At 38.2% G+C, this 22323-nt stretch overlaps 1 protein-coding gene across 2 annotated transcripts; it reads right to left on the bottom strand.

Moving 5' to 3' along the window:
• Positions 1 to 5936: 5936 nt before the first annotated feature.
• Positions 5937 to 21931, bottom strand: INHBA (inhibin subunit beta A). 2 transcript variants are annotated; one of them, XM_073329485.2, is made up of 3 exons: positions 21845 to 21931; positions 18663 to 19177; positions 5937 to 7547 (listed from the first exon to the last, which is right to left on the bottom strand). In XM_073329485.2, the coding sequence occupies exons 2-3, from the start codon at positions 19048 to 19050 to the stop codon at positions 6661 to 6663; spliced, it is 1275 nt and encodes a 424-aa protein (XP_073185586.1). In that variant the 5' UTR covers positions 19051 to 19177; positions 21845 to 21931; the 3' UTR covers positions 5937 to 6660. The 2 variants fall into 2 exon arrangements, with proteins under 2 accessions (XP_073185586.1, XP_073185585.1); XM_073329484.2 differs by lacking the exon at positions 21845 to 21931 and having other exon boundaries at positions 18663 to 19388.
• Positions 21932 to 22323: the final 392 nt, after the last annotated feature.

The following is a 22323-nucleotide window of genomic DNA, read 5'->3' as shown; positions in this document are numbered from 1 at the left end:
TAACCTAGAAGAAAGAAAGTCAATTCTCCCGGCTCTGCAGAAAAAGTTCTGATGATTGAAAGGCCAACTGGCAGCAGCCATGGAGTGCCTATCATAAAGGCAATCTATCATAAAGATGAACCTCAATATTCCTGCTCCCTGCAGCTTGCTATATTGGAACATTCCAATGGTCCATCTAGCCTGGACTAGCTGTATTCATAGGCAATCAGGACTGCTAAACAAAAAAGAAAAAACCCTCAGAGTTTATAGTACTGAACTGCGAAGTACTATACCACCGGGGGAATTTCTCCTTTAGCCCAGCTGATTAGTTGATTGTTTATGCCTATTTGAGCAAATCATGGAACTGTTGATCAGTTTATACCTTGATTCATATGGACTAGTAGCCCTTGTAGTTTTATCTTGCTAGGGTAACTCCTAATTCTTTGTTTTTGTATGTCTTCAGTCCTTTTGTAGTTGCAGAGAAATATGTCATGGAAGAATTAACAGTCTCAAAATGAGCAAATGTGCTTTGCTTTCTTTTTCATACTTGGGTCTTCCACTAGCTAAAAAATGAAAGAATGAAAAAATCCCATCATCCCTGCGATCATGTACTTGAATTAATAGGTAGTGATGGTAGAATTCCCAACTTTAAGATCTGTTTTACACTAGAAGGCATCTGCACGTTTCACGTTTTTGTCTCCCTTTTTTCTGTTATTTTCCCAGCTCCCCACTCTCCCAACCAGGAATACATAGTAAGGGACGAGTACACAAAGCTCAGTGAAACTCCCTTTATTTATTTCACTTGTGTTGTTGCTGTTGTTATGGAGGGAAAGAGCAAGATAACAAAAGGAACGCTGTAAAATAAAATTGTACCGGACCCAAACATTTTGAACACATGACAATCCCTTCCCCATGCAAAGACGCTTCCTCTTCTCTGGCTCTGCCTTTCCCTTGCATTCCCCTGCAGCACAGACATTCTCTCTCTGTAAGCCAAATTCATCTGTGATGTCGCTTCACTGAAGTCGTTGGACTTACACCAGGGACAACTTTGGTCCTCTGTCTCAGGCGATTACAGTAGGAATAAATTGGTCACGCAGGCAAAGTATCTGACAATTAGTGTGCTGAGTTATTCCTGGCAAACCAATAAGAAAGATTTAAAATAAAAATCCCCAAACAGGTCTTTTATTTAATGTAAGGCCTAAGAATCTACTAGGAGCTGATGAATACTGCCCACTAACTGTACAAAGTATAGGTAGCATGCCGTCAAATATCAAAATATCAGAGGGAATGCCGTGGAAATAAATAACTTCTAATATAAACAAATGAGAACATATCAAACTGTTACCTCTTTAAACATATTGTAAATTTAAAAAACAGTCCTTCTACACAATAAATATTAAGAAACCATTGACATAGTTGAAATGTACTCATATAAATTAACAACTTTAATTACATTAGCCAAACAGACATTGGTTAAAGCACTGCATGTAATATGCAAAATAATAATAATAATAATAATAATAATAATAATAATATCAACAACAAAACACAAAATGATAAAAACAAAATAGGCTTCATAATATCTTGGCTTTCATAATTTATATATATGTATATCTATACTGGGGGTGGGTGTACATATATATATAGTAGATATATATAATACACATATATACATATACATATATATCTTCAACCCATCATCAGTATATGGTTTTCAAAGTGTTTAAATACCAACCCCATTAAGATTTAACACAAATTCATTGTATCTCAAAAAGAAATTGATATATAACCCAGAAGTTGTTTGTTTCTGCCCATGGAAATATGAATTGTAATTGTTCATATAAGACCAAAATCCTATTTCTCTTACTCAGACTGCATAGCACATTACTCCACAAGTAGTCCCTTCAAAGGCAATGGCACCAGTTGTGGAATAAGGCTCTATTAAATATTAGCAAGTGGCTCAGAAACTGGTTCTTACATTGACTCATATTATTGTTATGATTAACGTGAGGTTCAATTTAAAGGTTTTAATAACTCCAACACATGCCTTTTTATCTACATTTTAGGAACATATTCTGCCACAGTTCCTCATGTTGAGTAGTAATTACTAAATGTGTGCCCCCACTGAACTCAATAGGACTATTTGGAGTAAGAGTAGCCCTTCATTTTTTTGTTTAGCATATGGACTTCTATGGGTGATTAAGCTTCTCCAACTCAGAGGATGCTGCTAATCGCACCTCAAGTTTGTAGTGTTACACGTACATTAACTTGATTTATGGGGATTTATGATTCAGTACTAGTTTACAGTGATTGTTAAAGGACTGCTCCTATTGAAGTCAATGGCAAAACTCCCATTCCCTTCAATGGGCACAAGTTGTGGCCCTAGATCAGCATTCTGCTGTGAAATGTAAGTGCAGAAAAATCCCAAAAGGAATCATAACTATCTGCAAGCCTTTCCTTTTACTAAAGCCCCAGACAATCACAGGTAAATACATTTGTCCTCACTAATACATATCTCAATGTTGTACTTAAAACAGGCTCTCCAAGTTGGATGTACTGTTAATATCTGACATTTGTAGATTTTTTTTTAAAAAAAAAACAACAAGGAAGGGGGCAGCATTTTGGAAGGTCTGAGGCATTTTACAGCATGAGGGCTGGAGAGATATTGAAGAAATTTATTTTTAATTTTCAGTTTCACAAGGAGTGGCTTATATGGAGGGGAATACATTAGCATTTAAAAGCCTTTTCTTTTTCTTTTCTTTTACTATGCTGCTACCTAAAAAGAGAGGTTATTTTCAAGATCACATCCCCTCAAAGAACTTGTCAAATTTATAATGCTATTTTGAGGACCTGTAGATTTAATTAAAGCAAATTATTAGGGGGGGGGAGAGGGTTGATCAGTCAGTCTTGATTAACATCCCAGTTTCTGATTTTATTTTATCATATAGGTTTTCATTTCCCTCTTCTTTAAATAACTCTGACCACAAATCAAAACCCCATGATTGAGTCTAGAGTTGAAGGGAGAGAACTTTTTAAAATTTGGAAACAGGGCGTACATATGAATTCAAGCTACTGAGCAGGGCTTGGGAATAGTTACTTATTGACTTGAAAACCTCCCACTCTTTCCAATATGTATATCATGTAACCCACCCACCACATCTAAACTCCTCTTTTGTTTCCTCACTTGAAAATTTTCTCATGCTAGTTTCATGTTTTCCAGAACCAGTCCCCTTTCACCACATATAAACTTGTGGAGGGAGTTGGCTTTTTGAGCTATACTACATTAATTTTTTTTTTTAAATTAGACTCTGTCTGCTCTGGCCAGGAAAATCATGAGCCCAATCCTACTCCAACTGAAGTTTATGGGAGTTTTGCCATTGTCTTTAATGGCAGAAGGATTGGAGTTCATGCCAGCAGTTGCTATCTAATCAAACTTAAAAATAGCATATGCTAGCGGGTATTAACCATGCTGTAAATTGGTTCACAAAACATTTCTATAGTCTCATGTAAGTGGGAGCTAGTTGGTGTTGGATGTGGCATCATTCATGCAAATACAGTTTCTCTCCCCACACACAGTTTGCAATAGACCAAAGCTAAGCCCCAGTCTGAGAAGTCAATGGGACTACTGACATGAACAAGCTTTCCAGGAGGGCTAGATGTACAGTTTTAGAGCCTGATCTGAAGCCCATTGAAGTCAATGGGAATCTTTTCACTAACTTCAATAAACTTTGGATCAGGCCTCCAGTGTTCCAGAATCCGAGTTGCCTCCTATTGAAATCAGTAGTAATTTTGCCACTCACTTCAATGGATGCAAGATCAGGCACTTGGTTTGTTTAATTTGTAAAGAGAAATTATTTATGTATTCTTTTTTCCATTGGCAGTTAGTAACCCCTTAAAGAAAAATACAAACTCCAGGGACCAATTTAAATCAGAAAGCCTTGATATCTTATAGAATACTTTAGTGACAAATTTAGTGTTTACCTAATTGTTACAATTTTTACAAAGGTTTTTTTTTTTTGCAAACTGCAAACAAGTCTGTAAAAAATGCATCGTATAAAAAGTACATAAATGTATAACCCATTAGCTGTACTATGCAATCTAAATACTATGGAATAAATTAGATAGAAAACTTAGCTATAAGCACATACATTGATATTTATTCAACAGAGGAATTTTTTTTCCTTTTTTTTTAAAATCTCAATCGATTCATACAAACGTGGGTACACCCACACCCACCCACACACACACACACGGAGTTTTGGCTGACAAAAATGAAGGCCCTGATTACACTTCTTAAACATGGTTCTTGCCATAAAGGTGCTAACACACTGTATCCCTGTCCAGTGTCGACAGGGCTTAATTGTGCTATAAAACTGTTTTTTTTACAAACCGTGCTGTCGCCAAGATGGGGAACCATGTTCGTGCTTTTCTAGCAAGAAGTGTTTTTTTAAGCACAGCTCACTAGGATGTTGCTAACATGGGGGCTTGGTCCTGCAAACCTTTACTCACACGGGTAAGAACTTGCAGCATCAGGCCTCATGGTTTCCAAACTCAGTGTAGACAAGGCCTTAAGGTTTCTCCCATTCCCTCTAACCTTTTCCCCTACCCAACAACAAATGTTTTTACTTCAGCATTCTTTTAAATATGACAGTGATAGAATTTTAAAAACCTATCTACCTATGCCCTATGGGTTGGACCCTTCAGGTTAGGTGTTGACACTGAAAATTAGGTCTTATAGTGTGCAAACTCATCAAGAGTCGCCAGACTGGAGAGCGATGGTTGAAACAGCCAGTCTGTTATTAAAGACTGCATTTGAAATAGAAATAATACCATTGCTTTAATTTTACTCTGTGTTCTACAGGTGTGAGGGTGGAGAGGGCCCAAAGCTGCATGCAGGGTGACATCAGATCTTGCTAAGTGGTTCACTGGAGCTTTAGATTTCTTGTTACGAGGGATTGTTTTAAATGTGTTCCTTTCAATTCATTAAAAAAAATAATCTTTTAATACACTGTGCTTTGCACACAAACATTCATTGCTTTAAGAACATTAGGGTGAAGCCTGAAGTGCTTATACCATGTGTGTATATATACATATATACACACACACACACACACATATATATATATCCCCCTTGTATGAAGTTGTTTTCCTACAATGTACAGCTGCTGTACATCAGAGAAAAGTCTTAGTGTCATGAATGTGAAAGGAGTAACAATTATACCATAGATGGGTCTGAAATAGAATCCTGGACTCAAGCACCCAGGACTTTCTAGCAGTTTGAAATCCGCAGCTAAACCCAGATCCCACTGTTATGTTTTGGGCAATATTTCAATTAAACTAGTTAATGGTTGTATATCAGCCTGAATGTAATCAACCCCATTGTCCCATTAATCTAAACCCTGACTTATTACTTATGACCGGTACCAACCACAAACAGACTGTTTAGAGGCTCACATAAATGTCTTTGGTGTATGTCTCTATTCTTTTAAAGGTACAAAATAATAATTATTATTATAATATAAATAACTATTTTGTGTGCTGTAGCAGTTCTTGTATAGCCCACAATAAGTGCAGCTCTCAACCCCTCCTACGCCCAATCAACCTCCCTCGAATATACTTGTTAAATAAAGATTAGACAGGTCAAACACCATTGTAGTGCAAATAGTAAACGATTAAAAATTTTTTTTTTTTTTTTTTTACAAAATATAGAAATGTTCGGCTCCAGTAACTGGACAAACATGTTCCTTTCAAGTATCTCTCATTGAAACAAAAAAAAAGTTACTTCCATTAAATAAAGTCTTTCTGGTTTTTTTTTTTTTCTTTCTCTCTCAGGTAAACAGTTTCAAACCAACTAGGTTGCATAGTTCTAATGTTGTAAGCACCTTAACGAAATGTAACTTTGTATTCTTTCTTTCATTCTTTTTCATTTTTTTTTCTTCTTTTTTGTTGGGTTTTTTTTGTTTTTTGTGGGTTTTTTTTTTTTGCAAATGTAGTGCAGAAGATGAAGGTGTGAACACCTGCGCAATATTGTCCCTTTACCAACATAAGTAAGTATATGTATGTGTGTATTTGTGTGTGTGTGTTCACGTATGTATGTGTGTATTTGTGTGTGTGTGCTCGTGTAAACACACACATGCACACACAGGCATATATATATATACACACACGCACACACACAAACATACATACAGTACATACACTCTCATTATGTCCTTGGTAAATTGGGGGGAGGGGAGAGGGAAAAGTGCCAGTGAATGCAGTGTTCATACACATGGCTTTTCTAGGATTTTCAATGCCGTTTTGGACTCAGAGTCCAAATTGCTGCAGGTTAGGCAAGCTGCTACCAGGGCTTGAACTGATGGGTAACTAGGAGAGGGAACACAATTCCCCTTGTAACAAATAATGTTTAACATACTATATAATAAAATATGGAACATATTGAAAGGAAGGGGAATCTCCCTCGCCACACTGCTATTCAAAAAATTTCTCATTCAAGCCCTGTTTGTTTATGCACTCTTTTTCTTCCTTTGTCTGTCTGTAATCTTTTTGAACTCCATCTTTTGTTTGTTTGTTTTAAATTTGTTTGATTTGGAAAGATTAAACCATAGCCGGGTCTTTCCTCTACTGCAGCTTCTTTTCAATTCTCCACACAGACAGGAGGCCCTCGGTGTGGGTGTGTGTCTATGAGCAGCCACACTCCTCCACAATCATATTCTGAATGTCCTTCTTGATGATGTTCTGCCCGTCGTCATAGTATAGCATGGACATTGGCCGTAGCTTGGTGGGCACACAACATGACTTGAGATTGGAGAAGGGGCTGTGGCCCCTCATGCGGTAATGGTTGATGACCGTGGAGTGGAAGGATAATGATGAACCAGATGTGCCCGCTATGTGGCTGGGGCACTCACCTTCACAGTAGTTGGCATGATAACCTGTGGGAGCAATGATCCAGTCACTCCATCCAATGTCCTTGAAGCTGACGAAGAACTGCTTCTTGCAGCAGATGTTGACCTTGCCGTCGCACTCCAGGCCCCGTCTCCGTCGTTTGTGCAGGCGGTCGTCTGAATGCCGGGCAAGCATCATCAGGAAAGGTCTGTGTGACTGCTCTTTCTCCTCTTCTACTGTGGATTCTCCAACTTCCTTCTCTTTCCCTTCCCCATCATCTTCCTTTTTCTTCTTCTTGCCCAGCAGCACCAGGCTGGCTCCAGTCTCCTGGCATTGGTCACAGGCAATCCGCACATCAAGGGAGCTCTTGCCCTGATCCAACAGGTATTGCACACTACTGGAGACAGGAAAGATGTGCCAGGTACTTTTACGGGTGTCCACCATCTTTTCAGAGATGAGAGTCTCACTTTGATCACCCTTCAGCTCTCCATCCTCCATTTCTTCTGCTCCTTCAGAGTTGCCTTTGGGCTGTCTCTGCTGTTGATACAGTCGGATGGTCACTTTTGTTCTGCTTCGGTTGGCCTTGGAGACTTTCAGGAAGAGCCACACTTCAGCATGCTCCACTACGGATAGGTCACTGCCTTCCTTGGAAATCTCAAAGTGCAGCATTTTCTTTGCGGTGCCTGAAATTGATAAATAAAAACAGATGGGAAGAACCGGTTAGTATGTATTTTTCATTCCTTTGATAAGTTTTTATTGTCACCAGAAGAATAAAATTCCCTAAGTTATGTTTCTATTTAATATTCTAAGTGTTCCCTACTGTGCCTTGCTAACCCCCTCTGTCTCCCACATCTCTTTGATGTTACCTTTTCTTGCACTGGAAATTCTCTATTTACTGAAGTATCGGTTTTCCTATTTTTTTTATCATATAAAATTTTGTTTTGGGAGCATTAATCATACATGTGAATTCATGCAGTGCATTTAATGACAAATGGGCATTACTTGGTGTGTAGGGGTTAGTTTTGCTCGGCTTTCTCTTTTGATTGCTATTAACTGACAGGGCACGTAACCGCTGTTTTGTTTTTTTTTAAAAAAGCCCATAAAAATCTATAATACACATAAAAATCTGTGTCTAGTGATAAAAATTGGGCGGCTAGATCCATGGCCACAGAAGTCAATGGGGGATTTGCCAAAGGAAGCAGGATCTGGCCCCTATACATCATCATCGTTCTTCATTAAATTCTTACACCAAGGAAGTATATGCCAATAGTTTCAGAAACCTAGCAATACTTAAATATCTCTCTTAGCATTGAGAGATTCAGAGATCTATACATTTCAAGCATGGCTTAGTGTTCTGCAGCCAGATGCTTAATTCTACTGGACTACTAGCTATAGATTCTGTTCTTAATTTAACACAGTGTGCCCGTTGTGATTATAGTAATAGCAAATCCACCAAGAAATGAGCTAAAGAACCTTCTGGGGAAGGTTCTCTGGCATAACTATATAAACTTGCTGGGATGCCAGTGATGATGATTATGCTGAGGAGGGGGAGTTTCTTTGATACAGACCTCACATCCCTGGCAGAAGTTAAAGTGAACGGTGAGGACTGTTTTATGATTTGATCGCTAAAGCATGAAGTAGTTAAGACAGAATGAATTGGATGTTTTTTTTTTTAAACATCTGAGATGGTTTGTTTGTGTCTAAGACTATGGCATTATGATTTGTAGGAAAGCTGGATTTTTTTTTCTAGAGAAAGAGAAGACTAGCACTCTGGGGGCAAAGTGTTTTCTCTATGGGGCAGGATGGACAGGCAGCAGATGTTTGGAATTTATAGTTGTAAAACTTTAAAATGGATAGGGACAGATTCTGAACCCTTATTCAAACTGCATAACACCTTGCTCCACAAGTGTGGAGTGAGGTACCTTTCAATGTGAGGTAGGGTATCAAGGGCAACCACTGATCAAGACTGAAATGGTAGAACCAAAGCATCAAAAAGGTCACTTGAAAAGGGCTATTGTATCAGCGAGGCTGTTGATCCTGGCTCTTCTTCATCAGAGAATTCCACAAACAATCATTAATTGTTCTCATTAGTTCTCACAACACCCCTCAGAGGTATCCCCATTTCCTAGATGGGGAATCTGAGAGACAATGTTTAAGTGAGTTGCCTATGGCCACAGAGGATGCCCTGTGTGAATGTAAGAACTCAAGAGTTCCTGGCTCCTAAAACCCTGTGAGCAGCCCACACTGCCTTCTTAGCTACCTGTTTCTTTCTTTTTTCTGATACAGAGATCTTCAGCTTCTCCAGACGGAATTCCCAGGTCAAAGAGACAGTAATTTCTAAATTACTGTGTGCCAGAGGGCACACTGTTTTGGTTTTTGTTTTCCTTCCCAGTGAGAGTATGAAATTGTGGACTTGAACTGTCCTTGGGACAGAAAAACATATGGATTGTATTAATTGTTTCCCATCGACTTTGCTGATACCTGTCTCCAAAGCGGGTTAAATGTGGTTCTCACGGAATTAAACAGGACTGTGGGGTAAGGTACTGCTTTCAGAGGTGTATCTTTTCTCACTTAAAATTTGTAAGAAGTTTTGGGAAAAGAGACCAGAGAGTTCTAGTGTGCCAATCCAAGCTGACAAAAGCTTTGAGATGTGAGGTTTTCTGAGAATGACAGTCACTGGATAGTGATTAAAAGGAGATGAGTTAGCCCTTTTTGCTATTGCATGTCTGGTGCTCATGTTTCCATTTGGGCAGTAAACAAACTATGGCAAAGCTGTCTGCTTTATAAGTGCAGAAAGTTTTTGATACAGATGGGCATTAACCAAAACTCCATATATGCCAGAAATTTGGAAAAGTTCAGATCTGGACTCCAACTTTATAGCTTGCCCATGTCTTTGTAATGGGCCAAACCAAAACCTAAATCAGAGCACCCCAAAATGTGCAAGAGTTCTGGATTAGGAATTGAATTTTGTGGCTTATATGGTCTATCTCTCAAGATATATGATGCACGTACCCCCTTCATTATGCGCCTGCACTTCTGAGCAAAGCATTTAGAGTAGTGTAACTATGCTCCAGGTTTGGATTTGGATCTGGATCTAGATATGAAACACCTCTAAATTTAAGGGAATTCAAATCTAGGCTTTTGGTTCTAATGTATAATGAGAAAGGGGCTTTATAAAGAAAGTACTTATTAAAGGGTTACTTAATACTCTTAGGTGTCAAGATGCAATATTTAACATTTCTGTTCTGAGCATTATAATGGGAGCTGAGAATAATTATAAAGTGACATACTTCCATAAGTAGATTATAGGCTGATGAGTAGTATGTGTAACAATTTAGTTACTCAGTTTGAACGGATGTTGCATGAAAGACACAAAATCTCTGGATCTTTTAAAATTCGTTTTTCATAAGTCCCCATATTTCTAAAAGTTGAATTAAATCCCTAGTAGTAATAAAAAAAATTGAATAATACAGCATGAAGTATTTGAATAGGCTTTCAGTGCTTTTACCTTATCTCACTTCTGAACTGCTGCTGCAAAGTAACATAAAATGAAGTCTAATGCCATAACAGCATACCAACATTAAGAACTATGGATTTAAATTCCAAGGAAAGAAGGAGATGCAAAAAAGTCAAACGGTCCTAATGCTTTTGTATGAAAAAAAATTTCTATGCAGTCCTCAAGCCCACATTGTTTAGTAGAAAATTCTATTATGTTAAAGAAACCTTTTTTTAGATCCCTTTTCAGGAGGCCGGTATGGAAGAAAGCTGGAGGGAAAATTAACATAGTGGTGGGGAAAAATCAAAACTCTCTTGAATTCACCGCAAATCCCGAATCAGCTAACTATGATCTTTTGTAATCCGCTTCTAAGAAAGAACTAACAGTACAAATACTGAAGTCCTAACTTGGTTTGTACAAAGTCCCTCTTTTGGGCAAACTCTTATTGTAGTCAGTGAGAGTTTTGCCTGAGTAAAAGTTGAGTTAAGACCTCAAGAGTTGGCCCAATGTGAATGAACGTTCACCATATAAGAGTCATTTTTTTTAAAAAAAAGCCCATAAATATCTGAAGAGGAATCACATCTCAAGTGTTTTAGGTTAGAAATTCTGCAGTCCTGTTTTCCCCCAAACATTGCTCAGGGATTTAGCTTCAGCTAAAACCTTGCGTAATGCTTTGGAAATGTACACTGCCTTCTAATGAAAAAGCATGCTGTAGTCTGTCTGATAACTGAAAGTGCAAAAGAGATCTCACTAAATGTTTTGGGTGGTATCATTTCATCACAAGCTTACAGCAATACTTTCGTTGTCCTCTTTTTGTATTTCCTTGTCTGCTGTGGCTGATTTTCAAGCGACTTTTTCCATTTCTAATTACCCTGTTCCTCCTGCCTGATTCATGTGGAAAACCCCACAATCCAACACTGCTGACCCCTTCACCCTTCAGTGCTTCTGAGCTATACTGACAAAATATTAGATTGTGTTATCACAGGAGAAAGTGCTAAAGATGGGAGAGGTGTGCTTATTCTAGAACCCCAGGTCTGAGTGCCTCTCACCCCTTACTTAACAAAACATTGGGGTTGTTTGTGTCTGATTCCACATCCCTACTTCCCAGCTGTGGCTGGTCTCTGCCACAAAGAAGGTCCTGATTCTAAAGAGCAAACAGAAATCTTCTAGCAAAGCTAAATATGTTGGCAAAAGTTGTGGAGAAAAGTGAAAAATAAAACATTAATTGCCTATGTTATGTGGTAAAAGCTTTTATAAGGAAGGAATTATTCAGTGGGAGGGAAATAGAGCAACACTATTTGATATTTTAATGAGAGTTTGCTATCATCTTTTGCCGTTCAATATTGCTTGCATACCTTTAAGGACAGGAGCCTGAACATGTGATGGGAACGAAGGATACATTTAAATCCTCCACATACCAAGCTGCAAAAACTGGACGGACAATCATAAGGCTGCTTATGTCTGTGTATAATGACCTAATACGGAAGAATTAATTTTTTTTGACTGCATGGAATGGGGGTGAGTGGACAGGGAAGGTGGCAAATCACTAGAAAAACCCATGCCAGAGCTGGGAGGTGGGGGACTTTGAAACCTCTTCATTCTTCAGAATTGGCTTTTGTGTGCTTGGTGTCCCCCAGGAGAATGCAGAAGGAAAGGAGGCATGTCACAGATAAACAGGGCTTTGCCAGTGGGTCCAGGCGGTTGGTGGACCCACGCAGCAAATCTCTGCATGGGGCTGCATTTACTCCTCCCTCTTAGGTCTCCCAATAGAAGCCAGAGGATTGCAGGTGTTAAAGTGCACTCTGAGGCTCATGAATCCTTTCCTCACTTCTGCCAAGTTGCAGTCCCTTAGTATGCAGTTCCAGCCTTCTGACTTAGGATTTACACTGTGCCTCAGGATAGGGCCCTGAGTTTGAGTTTGAGCTGTGTGCACCTACACAGGTAGGGCCTAAACTGTACAACTCAGAAGATCTTTTGAAAAAAATGACAGGTTTCAGAGTAGCAGCCGTGTTAGTCTGTATTCGCAAAAAGAAAAGGAGGACTTGTGGCACCTTAGAGACTAACCAATTCATTTGAGCATGAGCTTTCGTGAGCTACAGCTCCCCTCATCGGATGCATACTGTAGAAAAGTGAGCTGTAGCTCACAAAAGCTTATGCTCAAATAAATTGGCTAGTCTCTAAGGTGCCACAAGTACTCCTTTTCTTTTTGAAAAAAATGATAGTACATTTATAGCAGGTTTTTCCTTAACCAAATGTTGTTAAATGGTTAAGTCTTTGTTTCCCCCCTCCCAGGCCCATCCATCACCCATGGAAGCAATTATACTTCCTACCATTATAGTGGAGCTTACTCTTAATACACGGTATTTAAATTGGCCATGGAAAAATGTTCACTGTGTAAGAGAGCTTTGTGACTTTAAATTTCCATTCTTCGTTACTGTTTCATTTTGAGTCATTTTTATGTTATACTGTAAGTGAACTATTTTTCCCTATAAAGCAAGCTTTTTTTTTTTTTTTTTTTAAGTTGCTAACTTTACTACTGTCTATGTTTAGATTTTGGGGGGAGGGGGACGATTTGTACAGTGTGCCAATCTGTAATTACATTCAAAAGCATCCTTCTCTTTACTCCTCATTTTCGTTCCCCGGGAGACAGAGAAAAAGAAATAGGTTAGTAGAAAGGTTCTTCTGGAGCGAATGAAGAGAAGAGTGTGGTTGAGAGATAATTGCTTGAAAGGTTTACTAATGAGTGACCACTAGAGCTAGAGGAATTGGTCACAGTTTATCCAGTGAATTTAGCCTTGTTATCTGTCTGGCAACTATCCCTAAGCAGACTGATTATTACAATTTTTTCATTATTCATGATTATTCAGTGGCAATTTATGTGGATGTATTTCAGTCTACGGATCACTCACAGTGATTCTCTCCAATTATTTATTATTCTTCACGTGTGATTGGTCACCTAAGTCACAGGATTGTGTTTCTGCTCCCGGACTGGATAACTGTAATTCTTTAAACAAGGGAAGAGCACTTCTGGTGCAAATAGCAAATACCTTGTATTCATGTTCACATACTCTTGTCTACAGGCGAATACAGGTATTTGCAGGAAGAACAGTCATCCCCGAAATGTTCATGCGCACAAAAACCCATTCCCATAAATGTTCATGAAATGGCCAACAGAAAAGGTACCAGCAAGGTCATCTCATCTGAAATTTGAGTAAATTCAGCTCTACTGACTCATATTTTATTTTATCAGAAATTAACATGTTACTTATTATCCAAAAAGGAGACATTCTGCACTTACAACATAGAGTTCCTTCACTAGAGTTAAAAATCTTCCCTCATGAGGTTTTGTGTGTTTGTGTGTTTTCAAGGGAGTTGTAGGGGTGCTTTCACCAGTAAGATTTTTGTAATCTTAAGTTAAAATGGTTCATTGTACTGTAGAAGACAAAAGAACAATTTGTGTGTTGTTAATAATACCGCAGATTTGAATTCTAAGCTGCCACTCTTTCCATACAAATATTGCACTTTTGTGCAGTAAGGGCCAAAGCCTGAGCTTATTGAGGTGAAACGCAAAATTTCCACTGGCTTCAAATGAATTAGCATTTGACCTTAAATTACATTGTTAAAGCTCTGTTACCGCAAACAATATTGACTTCACACTTACAAATACACATGTCCACATTTAAGGGCACCCGGACACAGATCTATGCACACATTTATGCCTACAGGCCAGTTTATATACACTGATCGGCATCCATTTGTACATAGGCATGCCTGCGGACGTGCATGCACATACATTTATCCAAGCACCCATGTCCATTTAGCCAGAAACACTACACACACAAATGCATGCACACACATGCCCAGGCTCGCATGCCCTGGCACATACATCTGCATAAAAATACATAGGCACACTTATGCATATATACAAGCAAAATGTGTGCCCACATGTACCCAGCTGTATTTGCAGACACAAGTGCATACATGTCTGCACGCACAGTAATGCTCTCTCAGATACCTTTTCTAAACTAGTTCTCTCCTTCTTGGATTCACCTGCACTTTCTTAAACTGTTCGCAACCACCCCAACCCCTAGGGAAGCTTCTCATTTTGTTTCAGTAAAATGCATTTAATTGAGAGGGGTTTTCCTCTCTTGGAAGTAATTTGCTTTCATTTGTTAGACTTGGAAGCTTTGATAAAGTATGCCAAAGTGGGGGAAAAAACCAAGGGGAAAGAGATTTGTTTTCTGAAAGCCAAGGAGATTACACTAGAACAAATGTGATAAAATCAGCTCAGATGATGATTCACGGTCACATTTCTCAGTGTCTGTTTAAAAAAAAATAATCATTTTTGATCTCTAGATTTCAAGACTGTAAGCATCCACCAATTTATCAGATTTATCTTTTTCCCTTCCTTTGCCTGTTTCCTTACATCGCATTATTTTTCCGGTAATCTTCCACTCCAGTGAATTTCTGCCTTTTAAACTAGATGGAAGAAACAAGATCTCCACTCAGAGGCTACAGATAAGCACAAAGATCTTTGGGATTCAGGATCCAATTAGGTAAAATAGCAGCTTGCAGGAAGGTTAACATGCATGAACTGAAAAGCCTTTGGAAGAGTTGTGCCCTCTTGTGGCCATTGAGTGCTTTACTGAGCACAGAAGGATATACACTTAAATAAGCTTCTTTTAAAAAGGCAATTGATTAAACAATTTGAGAGGGATAAATGACCAATCCTCCTTCTTCCCCCCTCATTCCCACCAAACACTTTGCTCTTAATGCCAGGGCTGGCTATCTATCTAGGAAAAGAGACGTCTGAGTCTTTACTGTCAAGTCAATTCACGTCTAAATTTGACATGAAATGACGAAAAAAGGTAAAACTGATGTGAATAGCTATCACAATTCTCATTTATTCTTGATATCTCTAATAACAACCTTTGGGATTTCAATGCTTATAACTCCCCTCTCTTACCCAGTGGCTGATGTTAGCAACCCCCTTCAGTGCTGATTTAGTTGCCAGGATCAGTATATGCACTTGGAACTATCCCAGGGTTTAGTAGTTGACTGGCTAATAAGCTATCTACTTAAAAAAAATAATAAAGGGGTTAGTAGCCAACCAGATTTTATAAGCATTGGCTATCTAAGTAATGGAAACTTGTTGGCTATGCCTGTCAAGAACATATATGTCTGCCCCTCCCCCCTTTTCTCTAACACAACTTTTAAGACCTTGAAGTAAACCGCAGAGTTTTGGCAAAAGGATGCTCCTAGCAGAACTAATCTCAGTTAGTAATCTTAGCTGGATATGTAAGTAGAAAATCATTTTCATGTTTTATTTGTTAGAATGCCAGGGTACAATAGGGTTCTCTTATAAACTTTTGTCCAGTACTCTTGGTCATTAGTTTTACAAAGATGTGCCTGGAATTGTAGCAGTGAAAAGTACCTGCCAAGACTTCTGCTGATCTCAAGGATATGAGGACACCTGTGCTTTAGATGAGTTCAATACATTTACTCTAGCCTCTCCCTGCCCGCCCCCCATTTATCTATATCCTCTACTATTTTTCATTTTAGTCTCTCTGTTTTATGAAACATCAGCTTGAATATAGATTTTGAAAAACAGAATAGATGCACAGAGTAGTGTGTGCATACTTCATTTTCATTGTATATTTGTGTGCAATAGCTGGAGGCGATTTCACAATGAAAAGTGAAATATCTCTTTTTATGCTTGTGAGTATAGAATAACCACAGTTCCTGAAAGGGTGAAGTATGATAGGATTGTGTGTGGTCATACCCACACAAACAAAAATCTAAATTCTTACTCTTATTTTCACCAGCATTTAGTTGATATAACTTGTGTCAAGTTTCCATTCATTTTGATGGACTCTCTACTGCTTCCTTTTTAGATGATGGTGGTTTTTAGATTGCCCATGGATCTGTGTTCTGTTCCTGGCTCTTCCACACACTTCTTTTTACAACCTAAGAGAAGTGGCTTGAATTCTCTTTGCCTCAGTTTCCACGTGTGCACAGTAGGGAAAATAATACTGCTTTAGCATTTAACCTCCATCTTTACAAGTGAGTATGTGTCAGCGAGCTGATGTCAAGCTGAATTAAATCATTAGTGTTTGGATAGCACGGTGAGCTCCATGGATGGAAAGGGTTATTCAGCTGTAAAGTATTATTAATAGATCTTGAATTTATAGAGGAAAATTATTTGTTCAGCAGGTTAAAGAACTGACTAGCAGTAATGACCCCATCCTACAGATATTATTCCCTACTGGAAGTCAATTTTTTTCATTATAAACCTAGACTCTTGTACATGTCTACTTTATTAAACACTTCTAAAAAAATTCCCTTCCTCTCCTTCCAGCTAAATGTCCAGTTGATATGGAAAAAAAGGCCCCAAACATCTCTTAGAAGATACCTGCCATAGCTCCAAGAAGGTGGAGTGCATCAATGGAAGCAAAAAGGCAAGAGAATAAAATTCTGCATCCTGCATTTTGCTAAAGAACTAGATACCACAAATCTTCTTACATTAATTTTGTTGTTAATATTGATCATTATATGGATGTAAATCAAACTGGCGTTGTGTGAGCATTCAGTAGTTATTAACAGAGAAATGGGCAGCTGGATTATTGGCCAGTCTGTGGGCAATGGCACAATACTTTTTGGTCATGTGACTCTAAGCCAATTGGATTAGGAGTTGCAATTTAAGGCTGTCATGTTTAATAGGCATATATCAAATTCAGAATTCCTTTGCGTCAGGGCGCAGGAAAGACAATAACGAGTTTACAAATAATTGGGACTCACAGGATGAACAGAAACCACTATTCATTCCATATGTGCTCTGCTTTGAGAGAGGTGCTGAAAACCAGGTGGGAAGTCTGCTCATTAGCCTAGCGATTTCTTTGCTTCTATAAGTCCATTCCTTAAACAGGTAGAAAACCACAGCTGCTTCAAGTGTTCACTTGCACTGAGATGTTCTATCCAATGTTTGAAATGGCGAGCACACAAGGGAAGAAAAGCATGACTCTTCCCAGGGAAAGAACTGATAACGGCTGCATTGACAAGGACGCCAAAGGCAAGGGCTTCTTGTACAGTTGGAAGCCATACAGCCGGCAGGAATGTCTGCTCTTAAAAGCATGCACACTTCTGTGTGTGGCTTGCCTGCAAACAGAACATCTGAGTCAACAGGTTTTCAGGACTGGAAACTCTGAGTGTTGTCTTAATTGTTTATACTGCCGCAGCAAACTTTTAAACAAAAATGCTTGGAGTTCCTGTGCATACTTTGCCTACCATATGCTATATCAAACAAAACAGTGACATTCTTTTAAAACTGTCTTGGCAACAAGAAAAATTCTTTGGCTAGACAGCATCATAAAAAGAGTTGCTATTAGCAATTTCATACCTCTCCAGATTGGTGATACAGCTATAGCAAGATGTAGACAATCTTATGTACATGCATACACATATATTCCATTGTACTGAGTTCTGGTTCTACTCATTTAGGGGAGAATGTTACAGCGGCTTCCTATAGGCACATGATGAGGTTTTGAGCAACTAGTTAGTAAATTCTATACACTGAACATTTTATTCTTACCAATTAAAGAGAGCAGAGTAGTTCAAAGTGAACACTGTCAAGGTTGCAGTCTTTGGCAGGGAGCACTTAGGAACAGAATCTTTCCTCTTTTTTTTTTTTTTCCAGCATGCAAAGGTCAGCATTACAAATTGGATCATCTACAAGTATTTGTCCTGATTCTATTGAAGTTTATCTGACAGTCGCTGAAACAATGTATTGCCTAGGATGCTGTGCCAATTAAACAACAAAAATGCCCTCCCACTTGTATTAAGTTAAATATGCTCCATGTGGTGTTACACCTACTGGTATTTTTTTTAAACAAGGAAGGTTTATTTTAAAAAATAGTATTTAGATCCCTTTCTTTCATCAGAAACTTTCTAAGAGGTTGCAGCTCTTTCCCTTTCACCATCAGACCGAGGATCCAGTACTTCAATGCAACTGCTCTGGTTTGGAAAGGTTTGGAAAGATTCCTTTGCAGCCTGGCTTTCTGCTCAAGATTGGTTAGATAGCTTACTTACTGTTTGGCTGTGTGAGTTTAGCAAGTGTAAGCAAGTAAGCTGTAGCCAAGACTAAAGCAGGTAGAATCAAATTCTTTTACAGTCCTTTTCCCTTCACCCCCCCCTTCCCCTTTCTCCCTATAATCTTACAGAAAATATTATTGTTGGGGAGAAGAAACAAGTTAATTGCAGTTCTGGCATAGAAAGATATTTTACAGTAGTTTTTTCTAGCACTCACCTGATTCTGCAAATGTGATGATTTCTGAAGTTTGCTCTACAAGTTCATTCATTTCTGCTCTTCTTCCAATGTCATCCTCTATTTCCACATAGCCATCCTCTCCCACCTTTCCTACGTGGAGTTTCTTTATGGCGTTTAAAAGTGCTGCCTTGGGCACCGGCTGAGTGATGTTAGGTCTGTCCCTCAAGTGCAACATGTTCAGTATGTGCTTCTTTACTGCTTCCACCATCTCAGGCTGTGAGCTTGGCACATCCTTTGAGAGCGTGGCAAGGGCACACGATGGGCAGCCGGTGACTGAACTGTGCCCCTCAGATCCTGGGGTTGGAGAACTCCTCGCTATAATCCAGCAAAGCACCAACAAAAATCCTCTCTTCAAAAGCAAAGGCATCCTGGCAGCAAAAGTTGTTGTGATTCCCTTTTTAAAAGACCCTGCTTTGCCTCTCTCTTCACACACAGGTTTTTTGTTGTTTGTTTGTATGTTTGTTTTTTTTCCCCTCGCCTTTTCAGCAAATTCTCTGGAACAAGAATAGAAAGTTTTCTGTGAAGTTTTGTTTGCAGGTTCCCTCTCTGAATGCAGTAAGTGCTGTAGATGTTTGTGGCTGTCAGGGAGAAGAGTTCTGACTCTGTCTCAGAGTAGGAGAGAGACACACAGAGAGAGAAAGAGGACGGATTGGCCTAAAGTGAGTGAGTGAATGAGAGAGGGAGGGAGTTTTGTCTGTGAGTAAGGGCTATGATTAGGAAAGGGGGAGGAACAGCCAAGCTGCCTTCCTTATGCTCATTGCTCCCTAACCCACACCTCTCTTCAAATATCACCACTCATGTTTTCTGCCCTCCCCCACCCCCCTTTGTTTTTTTTTTATCTCTTTCACTTCTTTTCACTTTACTCTTTCTCTCTCTTAATTTTTCTGTTTGAGTTTCCTTGCTATAATTCCCCATCTTTTTCTATTTCTTCAACAACATCACAGGCTTAACGGAACAGGAGAAGCATGAATGAAAGAAAAGAGTTCACCCTTTGGATAAGCACCTTGCTGTTGCTCCTATCCAATATTAGATGTTAAAAAGTGGGGGGGGGGAGAGGGAGAGGGAGAGGGAGAGTAAGAAGACAGGGGATCTGAATGTTTGGAGCTTAACATTGTTCTGTCTTGAATGAAAAAAGAGAAAAGATGCTACTTTTCCATTTACTTTTTAATGCTCAAAAGTTGTCAACACTGGCAAGAAATCTGAAGGGAACAAAATAAACCTTTTTTGTTGAGGGGACGGACGAGGGGAGCCATATAGTACTACATAACACTTTTTCCAGCTGCACAGTGCAGCAAAGCATAGAAAGACACAAGCAGGAGACAGTACAGCACATATCTGTGTCATATTAAGATACTGCCTTCCTATCCAAATATATGCCTCATTCTACCCTAGTGTTCGCCCAGAACTTCTCAAACAGATCTATTTAGGTTTGGGATTAATCAAGTAATGACTGAAAAGTGCTTGACAGTGAAATGTGTTATATATAACTGGCCAAATCTTAAAGCTCTGATTCAGTTTTTATTCAATTCTTAATCAGGCAAAACTCTCACTGATGCAAATAAAAATTTTGTCTGAGTAAAGTCTTCTAGATTTGGCCCATTGTTTTTAGAAAGCACTTTCCTTTTGTTTCATTCATTTAAACCACATAGTACAATCATGACATCAGAAGAGGTGATTACATAGGAAGAGTAAATCTAAAATACTATTAAAAGCCAGATCCTCTACCAGTAACCATACGCCAATTAACACCAGCTGTAGATCTGGCCCCATATTAAAAAATCATTCTTTGTCAGTTACCTCACGTTGTCCTGACATGCTTTATAATCTTCTACTCTATTCACCTTAGCAAGCTTAACTGAGAAAACTTCCTTATGTTTTGACATTATAATGAAAAACTAGAAAACTGGATTTTATCAGTTTAACACCTCAAACTTTCAATATTCTTTCTAACTGCCTTTTAGAGATATCTTTAAGATCACTTTTGTTCTTTTTTTCTTACGTGCATTCTTTCTTTTATACACACATGCACACATAATATTTGTATTTTTATATATGGTCATCCTATATCTTACAACCAGTAGGGTTCCGTATATTATCTTCAAAGGTATTTGTAGTGGGAAGAAGTAAATTATAAATATAAGCATTGTGAGATCTGTAATTCCCATAAAACAACTACAGGCACGAGATCTGAGAGGAAGGGCAGGGAATAATATAGTGAAAATGAATTAAATATACAGAAGTATTTGAGCAATCAACAAGACTTTTGCAAATGTTACATAGTGCAATTCTTTTTTCAATAGGGCTCTTTTATAAGAGTTTTTCTCTATTAAAAAGCATCTGCAGTACACCCTAATCTGAGCTCTACTGACCTCAGTTACTATACTGTTATACTTAAGGGTCTGTCAGCATTTCCTTTACAAACCCTGCAGCCATTCTTATAAACACATCTTTGTAACACAACCCCTGCTATATATAAATATCTTGGGTCTCATGAACAGCCCAAAGTCTGTTGTAATTACAGTAAGTTTGAAAGTGAGTCTGAAATAGGACTAAAAGTTTAATTGACTGAAAATATAATTTGAGATGACAATATTTGTTTAGAGTTTCAGGTACTGACAGGTAAAGTAGATAGGTATGTATATAGATAAGAGGTATTAACATAGCCAGATAAATTCTTATGTAGCACCCATCACAGTAATATCAGACATGTAAGTACAGTATGGGTGTATATTGCTATAGAGGCACAGGTAAATACAACTAATTTCTCATCCAGTGTGGTTGTTCAGCCACACATATTATATATATGTGCTATTATATATATATATATATATATATATATATATATATAGTACTAACATATCTTGTTGTTTATTGATTTAAAGTTTAAGCAGAACTCTACATTAACAAAGTTTTGAATCAGATATATAGACTGGGTATACATATATACATATATTCTGTACTGTGCACACTTAAATATGTTTAAGTTTTAAAGTTCATATTAATCTGATAACTACAGAGAATACCATTCATATTGGTATCTAAATTTAAATAAGCTGTAATTTTTTGTGCATACATTCACTAAATATATCCATGACAACATGCAGATAAAATGTCTTAATTTAAAAAAGAAAAGAAAAAAACTCAGACTTTAAAGTTTTTACCTCTCCGTCTTCACTCTTTCTAGGAGACTGTGTATTATGCATTAAGAACTGCTCAAATTCTTCTTTGTGGAACAATGTGAAGCTGTATACTGTAGTTCTCATGTGTATACTCACTCACACATATTTAAATGGGTTGGAATACTGTGGACTATTCAATCAAAATTAGGTGGGTTGGAATATTGTTTTGGATTGGTTTATCCAACTGACATCATCGATTGACTGACTGTTTTCCTGTGTGAGACATACTTCTTGGTAATTAGCTGATGAAAACTTTGTCTAGTACGAGTGTCATGGATTCAAGTATCAGTATTAAACCCTCCAGGTTAAAGTGTACAGCTTAAAAAAAATCAGACAGAAAGTAAACATGCTGAGTCAAAGAGGCAAATTTCAACTTTTTATTAGATAAATATATACAGATAAGCTTTTGTTAGTTCAATCACAGGATCTGTCAGCCATTTAATTACTAATTAGATAAATGT

Source organism: Lepidochelys kempii, chromosome 2, assembly GCF_965140285.1.
Source record: "Lepidochelys kempii isolate rLepKem1 chromosome 2, rLepKem1.hap1, whole genome shotgun sequence".
In the NCBI taxonomy this organism is placed as follows: domain Eukaryota; kingdom Metazoa; phylum Chordata; order Testudines; family Cheloniidae; genus Lepidochelys; species Lepidochelys kempii.
This window is presented reverse-complemented; position numbering and strand designations above follow the sequence as displayed.

Excerpts from the sequence above, each read along its gene's own strand:
- INHBA (XM_073329485.2), bottom strand. The coding sequence starts at position 19,050 with ATGCCTTTGCTTTTGAAGAGAGGATTTTTGTTGGTGCTTTGCTGGATT. Across the intron at positions 7,548-18,662 it reads CATCACATTTGCAGAATCAG|GCACCGCAAAGAAAATGCTG; the intron begins GTGAGTGCTAGA and ends TATCAATTTCAG.